Source organism: Quercus suber, unplaced genomic scaffold (genome assembly GCF_002906115.3).
Source record: "Quercus suber isolate HL8 unplaced genomic scaffold, Cork oak 2.0 scaffold_422, whole genome shotgun sequence".
In the NCBI taxonomy this organism is placed as follows: Eukaryota; Viridiplantae; Streptophyta; class Magnoliopsida; order Fagales; family Fagaceae; genus Quercus; species Quercus suber.
In genome coordinates this window covers 130,139-148,661 of record NW_027069873.1, presented here as the reverse complement: position 1 = coordinate 148,661, position 18,523 = coordinate 130,139, and the positions used below count along the sequence as shown (strand labels likewise).

Here is an 18,523-nt window from a genome sequence, read left to right as displayed (position 1 = left end):
GGTCTTTTCCTTTATGAGATAGTTTGGACACTCTATCCTTATATGACCAAAACCTTTGCACTCATGGCATTTGATGAGGGGTTTCTCATTCTTACCCTTTCTAGAAGATTTAGGTTTCCTAGGAGATTTTCCCTTATCATTTTTCCTAAACTGAAGAAGCTTGATAATCTCATCAGTTATGAAGGCTAGATCCTCATCCTCATCTTCACTTTCATCTTCATCTTCAGAGTCCTCAATCTCTTCCTCTATACCCTTAAGAGCCAAGTTTTTACTCTTTCCACATTTTTCCATCGAGCCTAATCCCATCTCATAGGTTTGAAGGTTCCCTACAAACTCAGTGAAAGGAATTTGATCAATGTCCTTTACTTCTTCAATTACAGTGATCTTGGTATGGAATCTTTCAGGTAAGGACCTAAGGATTTTCCTAACAATTTTGGATTCTGCAATACATTCTCCAAGGTTGAAAGCAGAATTCACAATATCTTTGAGTTTAGCATAAAACTCATCAAAGGTCTCATCATCCTCCATCCTTATTTCTTCAAAACTACTAGTGAGTTGTTGAAGCTTCACAGTCTTTACTGCCTTGGTACCTTCATAGGTGGTCTCAAGAATGGTCCATGCCTACTTGGCAACTTCCGTGAATGATATTTTTTTGAATTCCTCATTGGTCACCCCACAGAACAAAGCATTCAAAGCCCTACTGTTGAAATTTGCCACTATGATTGTTGCATCATCCCAATCCACCGGCAATTCCTTCAGCTTAATCCAGCCGACTTCAACAGCTTGCCATACTTGTTCACCTAGAGCCTGCAAAAACACTTTCATACGAACTTTTCAGTACGCATAATTAGTTCCATCAAATAAAAGAGGAATCAAAAGAGATTGTCCACGATCCATGACAACAGGGGTTAAGGGTCACACTCAGGAAATTAATCCAATCAGAGTGAACCCGCTCTGATACCACTTGTTGGAAAATTTAGAACCCGGTTGATAAAATTAACAAGTTTTAAACCCAAGTTGTTAATTAGATTTATTATTAATAAAATTTGTTAAAACAAACAAACATCAATATCATGTCAAAATCATGCATTAGAAAAAATAAATAAGACAAGATATGATGATCGACCCAAAAAAACCAATGAAACTAACCAGTTTCACAGTAAAAAACATAAGGGGAAACCTTCCCGAAAAGCAATCCACTATAGTAAAGAGAAGTTTAAGATCTAGTACAAAATCTTTGTCCCTAAACTCTACAATCCCTATAGATGAACTAACAGCAAAAGCCTTCTACCGCTTCAGAACCTCTGAACTCTTCAATATATGAACGCCACCCTTTGATGTTGCATGGATCCCAATACGTGACTAACTCCTTTGCACAAATCCTAGTACATGACTCACTCACCAACTTAAGGAAGAAGAATGTTGGCTGCAAAGTTCTTCACTTCATCAACAATAAAGATCAAGAAGCACTTGGTTACAAAATTCTGAGGCATAAAGACGCAATAGCTTCTTTCAAAGAGAATAAGATATCAGTCACCTTTTGCATATGTTTTCCTTGTATTCTCTTATGCGATGACCTCTAAAATAAGCCTTATATAGGTCTAGGGTTGTGAGAAAAGAAACTTTACTTAAATACATAAGCCTGGCCCAAAAACAGAAATCTAAATTCCCGTAACCTTGACAGATAGCAGCTATCGAGGAGGTGTCGAGAAGGTATCGAGGGGACAAAAACTTTCTCGATCAATCAACTAGCTATCGAGAAGCTATCGAGATTGCGATAAGCATCAACTGAAGATCTCGACAGATAGCCAAGTGTCGAGGAGGTGTCAAGCAGCTATCGAGATTTAAAATTCAGCACTTTCTCACTTGATTCTCGGACAGACTTGCATGGCTTTAACACTTGAATTTGAAACAATGTTTCTTGAAGTATTAAACACATCCTAGATCTACCCAAATACAAGTAAAGTGCGTCTTGTCAAAGGATTAGCCAACTACATAAAATATTGACATATGTTCCTAACAAGTAAACCACATATGTCCTAACACTTCATACCGACATGCGACAGGGAAGCAAACTAGAGTACAGATGCCTTAGCCAATGTGAAACGTACTCACCACCTTAGAGAGCAACTAGAACGATTGGACAAAACAGCTCTCGTGATAAGTCAATAAAAAGGATTTTGGAGAAGGTAAATAACTGATTTTTTTATTTTTTTATTTAAAAAAAAAAAAAAAACTTGGTTTGGGAAGAGCTTTCCGTAAAATAAAAAAATAGGCCTAACGTCTCATTGTACCCTAAATTGGTTGAAATGACAAGGGGATGAGATATTATCACTTGTAAAAATACAACTTATTTAAATAATATTTAATATAATTGACAGTAAGTGAATGCAATAAATACAAATGTAAGAAGAAGTGAACTATCTAGTGATCATTATATATATGTGTGTGTGTGTGTGTGTAGAGCTGTTAGGGCACCCCCAAGCTTGCCCTTACGGGATTATGATCAGGTTGGCAATTTAATATAGGTTGGATATAGTACACAGTTTGGGGAAGGTAGATGGGTCAAGTTCAGAGGTCGAGCGCAATTCTTACTAACTTGTTCAACAAAAGCCTGTTCAAACAACATGCTTAACCTATCTAAAGGAAGACATTATTGATCGAGGCTATTGATTTAATATGTTCATGTTTGATGGTTTGACCCATGGGTTGAGTGACTTTAGGCAATCTCATTCAATTGAGACAATTTTTTTTTTTTTTTTTCTCAAATAAGTTTTCAATTTCTTTTGGTTTTGAAAACACTTTTTATATTTACATGTTTCCAATAGTATATTTTATTATTTAGAAAACAACTTAAAACTTTTTTTTCCCCAATCTCAAGAATAAATTCTTTAGAAAAATATATATAAAAATCAAATCAAACGGGTAATATATTTCAGGCATTGGCCAAAATAAGAACCAAACAAGAACTATAATCTAACCCATCTCAAGGTAACACTCGAATCAACATAATGCATCGAACTTAAAAAAACAAAAAAACAAAGAAGCCAAAAAAGATAAGAAAATTCAGATCTCATAAATGGAATTTGCAAGAATCAGAAAAATGTGGATCACATGATGGAGCAGTAACTAGGAATATATAAGTACGTACCATCTTGACAATATATTGTTTCGAAAAGCCAAAAAGCTAAGATTGATTTGGTACTAACCATCTGCTATTGCTGCAATCTTCATGGCCATTTGCACCCTCTGTTAGAAAATATATTCCATCATCCATAAGAAAAATTTTATCAAGAACCTAACAACATTACGTTGAAAAGGTGATGTAATTGTTAATGAAACACATCTCTTCTTTCTAAACAAACCTAACCTCCCAAAGCATCAATGAAGTGGACCAAATGAACTGAAGCAAATAGAAGTGGACCGAAATGGACTAAAGTGAACTGAAATAAACATAATAGACCAAATTAGACTGAGTGGACTGAAATGAACTGAATAGACCTAATAGACTGAAGCGGACTGAAATGAGCAGAATAGACCAAATTAGACAAAATAGACCGAAGTGGACTGAATGAACTGAAGTGGACTGAAATGGACTGAATGGACCTAAGTAGACCAAACTGGACTGACGTGGACCGAACCGGACCAACATAGACCAAAGTTTACCAAAATGAATTGAATAAACCGAAATGCTAGGCTGATGTGGCTTTATAGGAACGTAGCAATATTAAATGCTACAATTCAGTTTTTAGATAATGATATAGAGAACGTAAAATAATTATTTTAACTCTAGACGTGTAAAATTACCATTTTTCCCTTTGGACATTTAAAATTAAAAAAATTAGGACTCTTCCATTATTTTGAAATGGTGTTTGTATAATCTTCAAGCTTTTCATTCTTTTCAAATGTAGATTGGGCTGAAAGCGTTGATAATCTACAATACTCTGGTGGGTTTGTTATTTTTCTTGGCTACAATCTCATATTGTGGTCCTCCAAGAACCATTGGTGTCTTATTGCCCATTGTGCCTACACTTGGATGTGAAAATATTAGTGTCACTCACTAATCTTATTGCGAAGCATTTTGTAAGTGGCAACGTTACTCGTAAGGATCTTCAAGTGTGTTTATTTCTATCAAACGCCAACTTGTCAACATCATGATCAAAAGGTCTTTCCTCTTATCGTTTTGAGTTTTTCCGTGACAAGTTGAAACTCTCATCGCAGCACATTAACCTTCAGCGTGAGGGGATGTCAGGGGCGGAACCGGGGGGGCAGTCGTCCTCCCTGGCCTACCTAAAAAATACCTTTAGTTATTAAATACTTCTACCTACATTTTGTTTTTGAGTTTTTTTAAATGCCACTTGGTTTGTTTAATCTTGAAACAGAACTTAACTTCTAAATAAACTATTGAAGAATCTTAAGTCCTCCACTAACATGCCTTGCATTGAAATTTTTTTAGTTTGTCCCTATCATATTATAATTTGAACATTTTATGGGAATACATTAACCAAAATAATATAAATTCACATATATTGCACTCGATATCTATCTAACCACTAATAGTTTCATTCATAACTTGAGTTTTGCCTCTAAAAAAAGTAAAAAAAAAAAAAAGATCACTCATGTTAGAAATATCTCAATAGATAAATACAATATTATGAATAAGTTTTTTTTTTGTTTGTAGATTTTTTTTTTTTTTGGTATAATTACATTAAATATCACTTAGTATTTAAATGAATAACTTTTAATTTTTCAAATTGATCTCAAATATTATATATTCACATAAATTTGTGTAAGTGCATATATCATATATAAATTTTGCCCCTCCTCAACTCAAAATCATGGCTCCGCCATTGGGGACGTATTAGATAATGTGCATTGAATTTGTATTTTTGAGTCGTTGATTGTTAAAGATAGTTAGTGGGTTTATAATATAACTTCATATTATTTTATGCATTGGTATAGAAGGCCCAATTATGTAATAAGTGATATACACGTAATCCGATGGCATCTAAACTCAGTAGAAGTATATATTCTCTACTAAGTTTAATAGTGTTCACTGTACAATACACTGATAATATCAAAGAAGTAGTTGTCAAAGACTCTCTCCATGGAGGTCGACGGTCAGACGAACTATGTATGTATTCTCTCTCTTTTATACTTCTGCTCACTATAATTTTCTATTTCTCTTTTAATTTCAACAGATTTGCTGTATATATTATCATGGACTTCCTCTTATACCTAAGACCGTAGGTGAGTGTGGCATTGCTGATCAGTTGCAGCCAAATTAAAGGAACTCATTATGAATGATCAAAATTTTATTTGAAAGCTGATGGACCTGTTTAGAATCTGTAAAAACTTTGAGAATATTAATTATCTTCACTCCAGTCTTCCAGAGGTCCCTCCTGTCTAACACCATCTTAATTTTTTACTTGAGCACGTTGATTTTTCTTTGTTAAAGGATGAAAATACCTTTATTCAGGAATTGTTTGCTCGGTTGAGATCTTTCACATCAGAGAGTTTGAAACTTTATTCTTGGACTAGCTTTATGGGCTTGAAAGACCAGGAAAGTCATGGTTTTGAGTCTAGACCTAAGCTTGAATCTGAGTGTGATGAGTGGTTAATAATTCTCCATGTCATGCATGCTTTTTTTTTTAATACACAATATGCAGACACGATCTTGACCAGGAAGATCTGAAAGTGAACCTCTTCAACGAATATGTGAATACTTGATAATTGGAGATACTTTCTCAAATGGCCAATCAGCACCTTAATCTGAAAGCATCAAAAGGTTTATACACTTTTAGAGGATGATTGAGGAATTCAGATGAACGGTTAAGATTGTAGGACTTGGTAGGTGAGATTCAAGAGTAAAGCTAAGGATGACTAGTAGTTTTTGTGAAACTTTATAGTAAAGTTCAATTTTTTTTTTTTTTTAAATTGTGATTTGAAATGTCACATTGGTCTTTGATTGTTCAAGTCTATTTTTTTGGCTTGGCCGTGTCCGTAGGAGTTAGAACAAAAGGGAAAAAAATTATTAGGCCCGTTGGATGGTGTCTATCTGTCTCTCTGAAACGATGGTGGGACATTCTCATTTGAGAGAATGGACAAAACAATTTTTCGTAAATGTGGGGGCAAAGACCAACGTGATAATCGTTCGTCAAAGTTGGACAAAAGTCATATTCTTTTCACATTTTTATTTTTGTGAGTGACTCTAATAGTCTAATTAAAGTATTAATAGTTAACTCCTTTTTTTTTAACATTTTAATGCCATGTTTAGATGAAATGAGATGGGAGGAGAGGAGAGAAAAATGATAGTTTATTATAGCTTTATGTTAGTTCAAAGGATAGTTTGAGGGTTTATTTTTGGAAAACATTTCATGGGTTTTAAATTAGTGCTTGAATATGTCTGAAGTATAGTTTATTATATAGCTTTATGTTAATTCAATTTAAAGATTTAATTCCTATATATTAAAAAAAAAAAAAAAACTTAGAGATTTAATGAAGTACAAGTTGCAATAATTTGAAATGAGATGATGTATAATTTATTTAGTGTAATTTAAAATTAAACTCAAACTTTACTAGGGCTTATAGTATAACTATCCCTATTTTTCCCTAATCAATACTTTGCTGGCTTTTTTTTTTTTGGTTGAAGGTTCTCAATTAGTTCTTTTTTTTTTTTTTTTTTTGGAGAAAGTTCTCAATTAGTTCTTAATTAAGTCTCAAGTGTAGTTTATTATATAGCTTTATGTTAGTTCATCTTAATAGAGATTCAATAAAAGTACAAACTGCAATCATTTGAAACAAGACAATGTGATAAGATACAACTTTTAGTTTGATTTATAATTAAATTCAAACTTTAGCAGGGTTATACTTATCCCTGTTCTTCCCTAATCAATGTGTGCAGTACATGCATATATAATTACATATCTTATAACTCTACGATTATGATATGAAAGAAGTTTTTTCACATTAGTGCGTGGTTTAACCAATACTTAGAATACTAGCAAAGTCCATATTGCAACAATCAGGGCATTGCATTCATGAAACAAAAAGATGGGGAAATTGTCTATTCCTTTTGCACTGAAGCATCAAATTCCTCAACATACATGATTGTTTAAACGAAAAAAAAAAAAAGAGAGCAAAATTCTCAGCTCGTAGATCACATGATGGAGCAGAAACTTGGTTCAGGATCATAGAATACTTCACAGAACATGGGAACTGGTGGATATTGATGGAACACTAGCGCATGGTCTTCAGGATTATTTGGATTCTTATCCTCCTTTGGCTTTTCCTTCTCTTCCGCCGGCTTTTCTTTCTCTTTCACTTCTTCAACGCTCAGAATGGCGGCACCATAGGAAAGCTTCTTCCTCAACGAGCCGGTCAAGTTAGCGGAGTCCACACCTTCGCCAATCACCACCAAATGATCTTTATCAGACCCTTCTACTGCCACTGAGATCACACCTGTAGAATCAATGCACATTATATACAAGTTCCTTAGCAATGGTTTCTCAGAAGCCCAAATAAAAATTGAGTGTTTGATGCTAACCATTAGTGTTGCTAGCAATCTTCATGGCCTTGATTCTGCATTTTTCACAGGTCATTTGCACCCGGACAATAATTTTTTGCTACATGCACAATAAAATAAAATGCACAGTAAGTAATTAATTTCTAAAATATACCAAAGCTTTTCTTGTTTTATAAAGCTAAAAGGCAAATAAAGCTTCCGAAAATTTGCTTTTGGTGCAATCTTCGTGAAATTTACGAGGGTTTACCTTCATGTTTTGGAGGAGGAAATAGCAACGTAGCGCACTCTATGAGAGAACTCTGATGGGCTTAAACTGTGTTAACGGAGAGAGAAATTGTTGAACTATAAATATATAGCTTAGTGGAAAATACCCATGCAATACGTAAGCTCCAATAATACATGAAGTGCTCCAAGAAAAAAACTTCTTCCAAGTTTGTGGGTGCTACGGTTCTTTCAATATGGCCACTATTTTGGGGGAAAATGTGCATTTGTCCTTAATTTTAAAACTATGTAATAAAATGACCCTGTTTTTTGAACTCTTGATACTTTCAAAATCAAGTTTTATGTATATTTTTAAGTGTAACTCGACATTAGCAATATCAAGTTCCACTTATATTTTAAAAATAATTTAAGTGGTAAAATATGATTGCTAATGTCGAGTTTCACTTGCAACTCGATTTTATTAAAATCGAATTTAAAAAATAGAAGTATTTTGCTAAATAATTTCAAAACATAAATATTTTACTACATAATTTGTAAATTAAAGACAAATGCCCATTTTCTCCCACTATTTTGTATTACAACTAAATCGTACCACTTTATCAAGTGAATGAAGGGTTCAAATTAAATCAGATTATACTTCCATATCATGATTAGAAATTAAATTCAATAAGAACATTATATAAACAATCCTATTATGCCTTCTAATAATATCGCATTAGATTTTTGCAAATAAAATATTAGGAGGTAATACACACAATCACATCCCATTAAAACTCTACTACCTCTTATAATCGAAGATTAAAACTCAAACTAAGCTTAATTCTGTTACATGCTGAGATGTTGCTGGGCTAAAAAGCCACGGGACTGGACCTACCGTACGTTTCACTTGGAAACAAATGAATCAAACCCTCTCAAAAGAGAAATATTTGGAAAAATACTAGTATAGATTTTATATTCCTATTATATACACATTCTTTCTCATAAGCTTTAAAGTCAACAGAAAGCGTGACTTGAAATTCACGATTTCTTAGACTTCAAGTCACAATTTTTGTGCACTTTAAGCCTATGTATAAGAATCTATATAATATATAGGATGTGTATAATAAATACTACCTAAATATGAATAGTTGTTTTGAGTGTTGTGTGGGAACCATATATATGATGGTAAATATGAAACCATGAAGCATAGTTTTTTTAATTAGGTTCAATACAAAAACAATCACCAAAGGCCATTTGGTATGTAATTTTAAACAGTTTTCAGTTTTTAGACACTAAAAACTGTTGCAAAAAAAAAAAAAAAGTTTGGTAAGAGTGTTTGATTAAAAGCATGTGAGTTACTGTTTTCAATTTAGATTGATTAAACACTATATTTTGAAAACACACTAGATCATATTTTAGCTTTTGAATATCATTATTTAATGACATTGTTGTAAATATTTTGAAGATTATGAGACCACTGATAAGGTAACACATACTTTTTCTTTTCTCTCTCCTGCTTGAATTTTTTTTTTCTCTCTCCTGCACAAACAACTAGCTCTGTGACCCCCCCACCTGATCTTTCTCCCATCTAGCTCCGTATATGGTTTCATATTTCTCTTATATTTGTTAACCAATCAAATTGAAATTTGTTTAGGGGTTGAACCCAAAACTTGAGATTCTAAACAAAATATTTCAAAATATCAAAGTGCGCAATAAAGCCCATACCATCATTAATAACACCATTTTATAGAATGTCTATTGTTAATAACTTGTCACACTAACAATTGCGAAGAAATTTGTGAGAAAGTTGTGTCGGCAAATATACATACTTATTGATTCCAATATGTTGTTATGAATACAAGCCTACCTGTCAAAAAACGTGGAACTCTGGTGTCGTGACTCGTGATTCGTGATTCGTGAGGTCAATGGCAAAACTCCTTCCCCTCGAAGGAAAGACTATCTCTACGTACGCCCCAAAAGGCCCACCCTTCCGTGGAAAAAAATAAATCAACAACTTCCTCTCAAGTCTCAACCCCTCCCATGTTTAATCATCCAATCCACTACATATATTCTCTAGTATATATTATCAAGAAATAAAAATGTTTTCTAATCCTTATATAAGTCTATTTTTTAGAAATATCTCCTAACCAACTTCCAAATATTATTTATTTTTTAAATTCATTTTCAATAATGCTATGACATTCTATTTTAGGTTTTTAGGATAAACTTACCCTTTGAACCACTGGAAGTGAAAGCATGGCAGCAGAAGAAAATGTTGGACATTGTACAATTTTTTAAAGCAAAAATTAGCGTATGTATAGAACATTTAAAAAATAATAATCAGACGTTATTATTATTATAATTTAATTAATTTCAAATGAATTTATTTATTTTTCTTACTATTACCAAATAACAAGTTTAAATTTCTTATATTTAGATTAATCTTTTGAGAGGATATATTTATGACTGTATATTAATTTCTTTTATTTATAACTTTTACTAGTATGAAGTTTTTTTTTTTTTTTTTTTTTTTTTTTTTTTTTTTTTTGAGGAGGTTTACTAGTATGAAGTTAATAGAGAAATCTTAACATTTGATGTATTCTATCATTCTTAATAGATTTTGCTAGTGGACATATTTATTCTTTTTAACAACAGCAAGAAGGTAATTGGCAACTTTCTTTTAATATAATATCATATGAGTAGGAATGTGGTGGGTTTCCTATTTTCTGTCTCTACTCTGTTCGCCATCCTCGTCTTTTGCCCCTGCCCCATCCTCACGTTGGGGCAGTTTTTTATTTTCTTTTTTTCCCACCCATCCTAGTTGGCGACCACAGACACCTGCCCTACCCCACTCACTATTCTTCTCCTTCGTTTAATAATTTATTGAAGAATTAAGTTCTAACACTACAGAACCAGGGGCGTAGCCAGGAATAAATACATGGGGGGGCCGGGTTGTAACATAAATATACTATTATCAAAAACGCCAAAAGAAACGAAAAAAAAAAAAAAAAAAAAATTCACACGCACAAGACAGTATTTATGTGGTTCGGCAATTTGCCTACGTACACGGAGTTGCAGAGGTTTTAGGTTGATATGAAACTTCTTTGAGATAAGCTCGTCGAATTTCATCTTGTTTATTGATAGGAAATTCACATATTTGTTTACGTGATCCTGGATCGCGATCTATCTCTTCAAATTGAAGTTTTGGACGTTTAGAGGGGTATTCATCAGGCATTGAAGTATTAACATTTGTTTCTACAGCCACAGGTGTCCTAATTTTTTGAATTGCTAACATCTTTTTTCTTAAAGAATCCATTAATTGTTTTTTGTTTGCTCATAATTCTTTTAGCTTTAAAAATATGACTCAAAAATTAACCTGAAAAGAATTTTTAAAAATAAAATTTTAATTAGAAATTTTTACTTAGTTATATGAATGTTATTCATACTCAAGAAAAAAAAATTCCACTATAATTTAAACAGTCAACCTATTTTTAATACAACTTTAATTAATAATAACCCCTCAAATGAAAACAAAAATAATTTAATTAATTTGTCTTTTATAATGTATTGGTTAATTTAATTATATAGCTTTAATTATTGTTGTTTAGCGTAACAATAAACTATATTGCTTTAATTTATTTGTCATTAATTATACTGTTTTAATTTGTTATATTGTTTAGCCCCTTGTACATATTACACTAAAAGAGCCGAACATTATACATTCTATGTGCAGCACAATAATTAAAATAGTGTAATGTGCTGCACATTATATTGCTTTAATTATTGTTTACTTGGCCCCATGAGCCCATCTAGTCTCTCCCCATCCCACGGTCCCCACTCAACAGACAACAGACAAGCATAACATGTGCCCCAATCACAATAGCCAGCTGCAATCAGAAAATTTCACAATGCCAATCACAAATCACAACACATATTATACTAAATGACAATCTATATCCCATTCCCACCAACACCAACACATTGACCAACCCAAACGGAAAAGATAAAGCCAACACCAACCCACTGACCAACCCAAACGGATAAGATAAAGGCATAAAGCCAAATTCAAAAAGATAAAAAAAAGAGCCAGCCAATCAAAGATGAGAGACCCACTGTGGGTCTCTCATCTCTGATTGGCTGGCTGACTTAATTTGTAGTGAGATAAATAGGGAGAGTTAGAGAGCCGTTCAATCTATTTCATCTCATTTTTCATTTGAGAGTGAGATAAAGACTAAAGAGAGAGAGATTGAGAGAGAGTTAGAGAGAAAAAAAAACCTTGAGGGAGGGCCGGACCGGAGGGAGCACCGGAGCAAGCAGATCAGACGAGCGACGGCGATCTGCGAAAATTTCATTTCAGTGAGAGTGAGATAAAGAGAGAGAGACTGAGAGAGAGTTAGAGAGAAAAAGAGAGAAATTACCTTGAGGGAGGGCCAGAGGGAGCAGAGCACCGAGCACTGACCACCAGAGCAGAGGCAGAGCTCCGATCTGCGATCTCCAATATCGGATCTACGATCTCCGATCTGCGATGAGCGGAGACGACGACGGCGACGTGAGCTGCGGCGACGACGACGAGCAAGCTGCTACGGCGACGACGGCGACGTGACTGTGGTCCGTGGGTTTGGTTTGCTGGCAGAGTGGCAGGGGCAGTTTTGGTTTGCTCTGGGTTTTTTTTTTTTTTTGGTTTGATAAACACCTCTGTCTTTGTTTGCTGGATTTTGTTTTGGTTTTGCTCTATATATTGCTGTATTGGGGATTGGATTTCTCTGCCAACGACATGATTACTTGACTGATGGGTTTGATTTCTGATTTTCTGTATCGGTGGTTTTTTTTTTTTTTGGTTGAGAATCCGTGGGCTTGCCGTGAGCGAGCTACCTCTGTAATGGGCTCGCCGTGGGCTTCCCTCTGTTACATTTTTTTTTTTTTTTTTTAAATTTTGCTTCAAAGTAGAACAGATAAATTTTTTTTTCCTAATTTTTGATTGAGGGTGTTCCTGGGCTGGGAGTGGGCTGGGAGAAATGGATAGGGGGGGCCTGCTGTTTAACGTTGGGGGGGCCAATTTATTTTTTCTTCATAGGCTAATGGGAAATTTTTTTTTTTGCAGGGGCCACGGCCCCCCCAAGCCACTACGTGGCTCCGCGTAACAGAACTATCCAATTTATTTAAGAACCAAGTTCTAACACTACAAAACTAGCTATCTAATAATACAAAAAAATTTAGTCTTAAAAACCATTAAAACAATTCAAACATATATGGCAATATAGCAACTAAGATTATAAACAATTTAAATCTTAAACATAAAAACATAAAAGCAATTATACAACACCGAAAGAAATCGTAAAATTTAAAGTTTGAAAATTAAAGAACATATATGTCATGTATATTAAAAAAAAATGGATAAAAAAATATTTTTAATTTTTAAATGTAAATGGAGTGGCCTCCCCCCAACACCCGCACCACTCAAAACCTATTTTAAGGGAAGGATTTAATCCTTCTCCTTGCCCCATTTGGTATGCAAATTAGGACGGATTAGATAACCACGGGGGCAAACTCAAAAAACCATCACTACATATATATGAGAGTAATTTTAGTTCAAACTTTGGCACATGGTAGGATTCCCCTGATACTTGTCCTTGCCCTTAGCCTAGTTTAGGAAAAGGATTTAGTCTTGGTCCTCGCCCCAATTGTTATACAAAGTGGGGCGAATTGGGTACCCACAAGGTGAATTTAAATTTCCATCCCCTGTATATGAGGATAATTTTAGTCCAAATATTGGCACTTAACAGTGATTTGCCCCACAAATCACTAAAAATTGGCATGGTCAAAACGCCACTAATTGCCATTTATCACTATTTGAAGATGAACTTGTAAATAAAAATCCTTAATTTATATTCAAGAAAAATAAATGTAAGCCAACAAATGTTATCCAAAAACACCCCAGAATTTGAGTTGCGCACCATCAACATTATTTTTAGAGACAACTTAGAGTTTGCTCAATTTAAGTTTAAGTTGGAATTTATTAGAAAATAAGTAATTAACTCATAAATTGTCCAGATATTTTCACCAATGTCCAACATTTTTAAGATGATAAAGATGGAAAGCAGAAACTGAAAAGATTAAATAATAATAATAACAATAATAAAAGACTCGAGTGTTTAAAATATACGACAAAATGTTAACAGATGGGCCATCTCACTGGAGAAAAAGTATACGAAGAAAAAAAAGGGACTTAGTATGCTCAGCTATATGATTGATGCAGACAAGATTTGGTTTGGTGATCATGTATATGTCTATTTCTGTTTAGCAAAAAAGAGGTATATGTCTATTTCTTTAATTAGTCCATCATCGAGAAACTTGGACCTTGTCTAATTAATTGATCGTGACATATATCACTGTACACAGGACATATCTAAGTTCTAATTTCTAAAAGATCACATGAAAAATAATATTAAAAAATCATAAAGAAGAAAGTGGACCTCTTGTTCCGTATGTGAAAGCTTCATTGTTCACAACAAGATGGGGTCTCTAGCTTTTGCAAAGTCCTAAACAACAAAACAAAAACAAAAATTAATTATGTACCAATATTGTTTCATGGATGCGATATCTTGGTAGGTAATGTTAATAAAATAATAGGGATGCCACTCGAGGAAGTTGACATGCATGCATGTATATATAGTTTATTTTTGTAATTAGAAGTTTGTATTCAAGGAATATTACAGAACATGAAGTTTATGTTTTTGAGTCCAATGGTCTAGGTCTTATCCCTGATGTAAAGGATCAGAAGCGCACTTGACGGGTTAGTCCTCTTTTAATTTAATAATATTACTTACTGGAAACTATGCAATGACTTTTTTTGTTTTTTTGTTTTTTTTTTTTGTTTTTGTGATTGTACACTTGAATTACAAATATAACCTAGTACCACCCTCAAACAGAAGTATCAAAATACAGATATTGATACAGAAGAATATACCAGGGTACAAAGCAAACAAGTCTGTTATCTATGTTGATTTTATGACAGAAATTATCTTGTTATAAAATTAATTATTTACACTATATATCAGTCATCTCTCTCTCTCTCTCTCTCTCTCACACACACACATTTTTTTGGTGGTCAAGAAATCTTCACTTGTGCTTTATGATTGGCTTTTCAAACAAGTTTGATTTTTTGTTTTGTAAGTTTGATTTTTTCTTTGCCTACGAATGATATATTTTGATATTTACCAAATAGTATGATTAGAATCTTTATTCCATGACACCTTCACCATCTTCCAGTGGGGTTCACATAGCAGATCTAGAAGGTCCCCTTGAACACGGTTAGAGTCAAGAATTTTCGATTGGGGGCTCGGATTACAGTATTGAAGCATGGTTAAACTACACATATTTATACATACATATGCATACATATAAGAGGCCCAAAATGGGCATTTGCCCATTTCGTCAAAACCTTTTAGCAAAATATCGCATGTCTAAAACTATTTAGGGAAATGCCATTGTTTTGAAACTCGATTTTCTAAAAGTCGAGTATCAATTTAAAACTCGATTTTTGGACAATTAAGTTATACAGAACTAAAAATTAAAAAAAAAAATAAAAAATTATGGAACTTGAGTTCCATGAACTCAAGTTCCATACAAAGAACTCGAGTTTATGGAAATCGAGTTTCTTGAAAAAAAAAAAATTTGTGGAACTCGAGTTCCAAATTTTTTTTTTTTTTTCTAAGTCCAAGTTGCTATAACTTGATTGTCCGAAAATCAAGTTTTACATTTGGAATTCGATTTTTAGAAAATCGAGTTTCAAAACATGAATTTTTTTCTAAATAGTTTCAGACAGAGGGTATTTTGCTAGAAAATTTGTGAGAAAGGGGTAAAAGTCCATTTTGGCCCATATAAGAGTATGTGATTGCAGAGAGAGAGAGAGAGAGAGAGAGAGAGATTCTTGGTTCATTTTCTCTTTTAGAATTTTAAATAGCATATATCATTTCATCAAATATATTTTTATTTTTATTTCCATTTTATAAATATTCTTGACATCTTTAAAATCTACCAATTTGAATGTTAGAATTTATGAGATCTAATTTTTTTTGCTTTTAGTTTTATGGGAGAGCTCATACTTTTTGGAGGGTCAAGCACAAAAAATAAATTATAATTATATTTATAAAAAGATTAATAAATCATATATTATATAATAAATGTTAAGTTCTAGAAGCTATGGTTCCATCAACTAGTTATCTTTTTTATATAATTAATTTATGCACTATTATTAATTACTTATGAAAATAGTTTAGTTTATAAGAAACTCTATTACCAATATATCGTGGCTTGATAAGAAATTTTACTTTTAAGTAAAACTTTATTACTTGTTTAAGAAATTTATTAATTTATGTCAACTAAATTTTTATTAAAAAATTCAATAAGTTTACAATGACATATAATTAAATTATTAAGATAGTTTTAATAATATAATAATTGAATTATAGTAAGTCATAGGACATTTTATAGAAGGAAAATATTAAAATTACTATCAATTTACTATAAAAACTTACAAACTAATATGACAACAAATTAATGTGATTATTTTTTTTTTCTTTTTTTTTCGAGGAACATGCAATTGGTATTATATCAACAATATAATAGATAAAATTTTGATTTTTTTTTTTTAATGTTCAAAAGATGACAATCTATTTGGAAGGCTTACGCAAGGAAAATACATATTTTTAATTATTAACTCATGCAGACGTCATAAATTGGAAGCACAAGAAACCAGGTGAGCAAGAACAAAACAAAGACAAAAGGTTTAACTCTCAATTCTCATGGATGAGGTTGAAATATTCATCAAATGCCTATCACATTGTGAAGCAATTTCTAGGGTATGGATCAGAAACCACTGCATAGTACAAGGGCACCTGAGGATATTGGCCATAACTTGATGACCATAGAATTGGAGTTGGGTTGTCTTCTTCTTTCTCAGGTTTCTTCTCAGCACTACTTCCTTCCAGTTTTTGCACAATCTCTATGGTGGCGTAGCCAAGCTTCTTCCTCCTTAATGAGCGGGTCAAACTAGCTGAATCAACTCCATTTCCAATCACTACAACTTGACTTTTATCTGCTCCTTCAATTGCTACTGAGGTCACGCCTGTTTGAAAATTGTTAAAATAATAATTAAATAATTGAATTTACTATTTTCTAGTAGCTTAAACTATATATTGGAAAAATTAATAATTTATCATTATATTAGAGCATGTGGTTTTGAGCTCAAACCTGTTAAATATACAATATTATTAATAATGCGATGTGTTATATCATGTTGTATATGCTAGAGTGGATGCAGAAGAGGAAGCATAGAATAGGAACATCAAGAACACGAGGGTTACGTGGTTCAGCCTTATCAACCTACATCTACGGGAAGAATCCCTTAAGGGCTACATCTTTATTATATAAGAGTGTAGTACAAAACATGTGTTATAATAAACCCTAACATGAGTATATATAGGCGACTAAACCTTAGACTACTAGTACAAGTAGGAATGAGTTTGGGCCTATTACATTAGGCTAATATGACTAATATATATCTTTAACAAAACCATTACTAGGCTCTATCTTCCAAACAATTATAAAAAGCTAAAAATCTTATCTGTTGATCCCTATATATTAAGAGGGAATTTAGGCTCATATCAGAGTAAAAATATTAGAATAAATAAATTTATACATGTCTAACCCATTAACATATAGCCTAGAATGTAAAAAGATTTGAAGTTTGATACGCAGTTACACACCTTCTGCCACAGCGGCAATCTTCATGGCCTTGGTTCTGCATTTCTCACAATTCATTTGCACCTTCATTATTATCTTTTGCTACACCATTGAATATGCATAACATATAATGCATTAGTATCTCTTAACTGGAATAAAATATAAAAAGACAAAAGAAAAACCGTTTTCTTTAGTGTTAAATACTCCAAACGTATTTTCATTTCATTGATACATGTAACTTGTTTTAGGAGGAAAAATTGAAAATGTGATAGCCTTCATGTTTGATAGTTTGAAACAAATTGAAAGTAATTAATAAGAGAATGATATGATATGATATGATATGAATGTGTGTTTATGGAAAAAGAGATCAGTACACTGTCTATTTATAGTATATGAATGCTTAGTAATAATAAGAAAAAAAAATCTGTGGACTTGTACACTATTCCTACTTAAACAAATAATTGAAACAGTAAACCAACTACAAACCCCGCGTTTTCCAGAGACCGAATCAATCCCATGCATTACATTGCAGCTTCGAAGTCAGTAATTTCCTCTCTAAGCAACTTAATTATATAAAATGTAACATATTATATATTCATGTATCCTTTTCTTATTTGTAATTATTTATGTATCTATGCTCTTGTATTACTCTAATTTTTCACTCGTTCAGTTCTATCCCTCTAATTATTCTTATTATTATTATTATTATTATTATTTTATTTTTATTTTTTTTCATTTTGTAGCTATCTTATCTCGAAGTGCATTCAATTACATTACATCAATAACATATTGGAAGAAAACTTAGACAGTGGTAGAGGCCTATTGTTGTCACTTGTCATTATGGATTCTTTTACTTATTTGCTGTCCAGAAGGGTAAGCATATTGTCAAAAGGGAAAATATTACACCTGTTATATATATTGATAATTAATGAAGAAATGTTCACTTTTAAAATAATGAAAAGAAAAAATGTCCATATTTAAAACATGAAAAAAAAAAAAAAAAAAAAAAAAAAAAAAAAAAAAAAAAAAAAAAAAAAAAAAAAAAAAAAAAAA

The 18,523-nt window shown here is 32.5% G+C and overlaps 1 protein-coding gene across 1 annotated transcript; it reads right to left on the bottom strand.

Moving 5' to 3' along the window:
• Positions 1–6,914: 6,914 nt before the first annotated feature.
• On the bottom strand, positions 6,915–7,839 carry LOC111987195 (heavy metal-associated isoprenylated plant protein 47). The gene is made up of 3 exons (XM_024018903.2): positions 7,773–7,839; positions 7,547–7,625; positions 6,915–7,461 (listed from the first exon to the last, which is right to left on the bottom strand). The coding sequence occupies exons 1-3, from the start codon at positions 7,776–7,778 to the stop codon at positions 7,160–7,162; spliced, it is 387 nt and encodes a 128-aa protein (XP_023874671.2). The 5' UTR covers positions 7,779–7,839; the 3' UTR covers positions 6,915–7,159.
• Between the last annotated feature and the right edge of the window lie 10,684 nt (positions 7,840–18,523).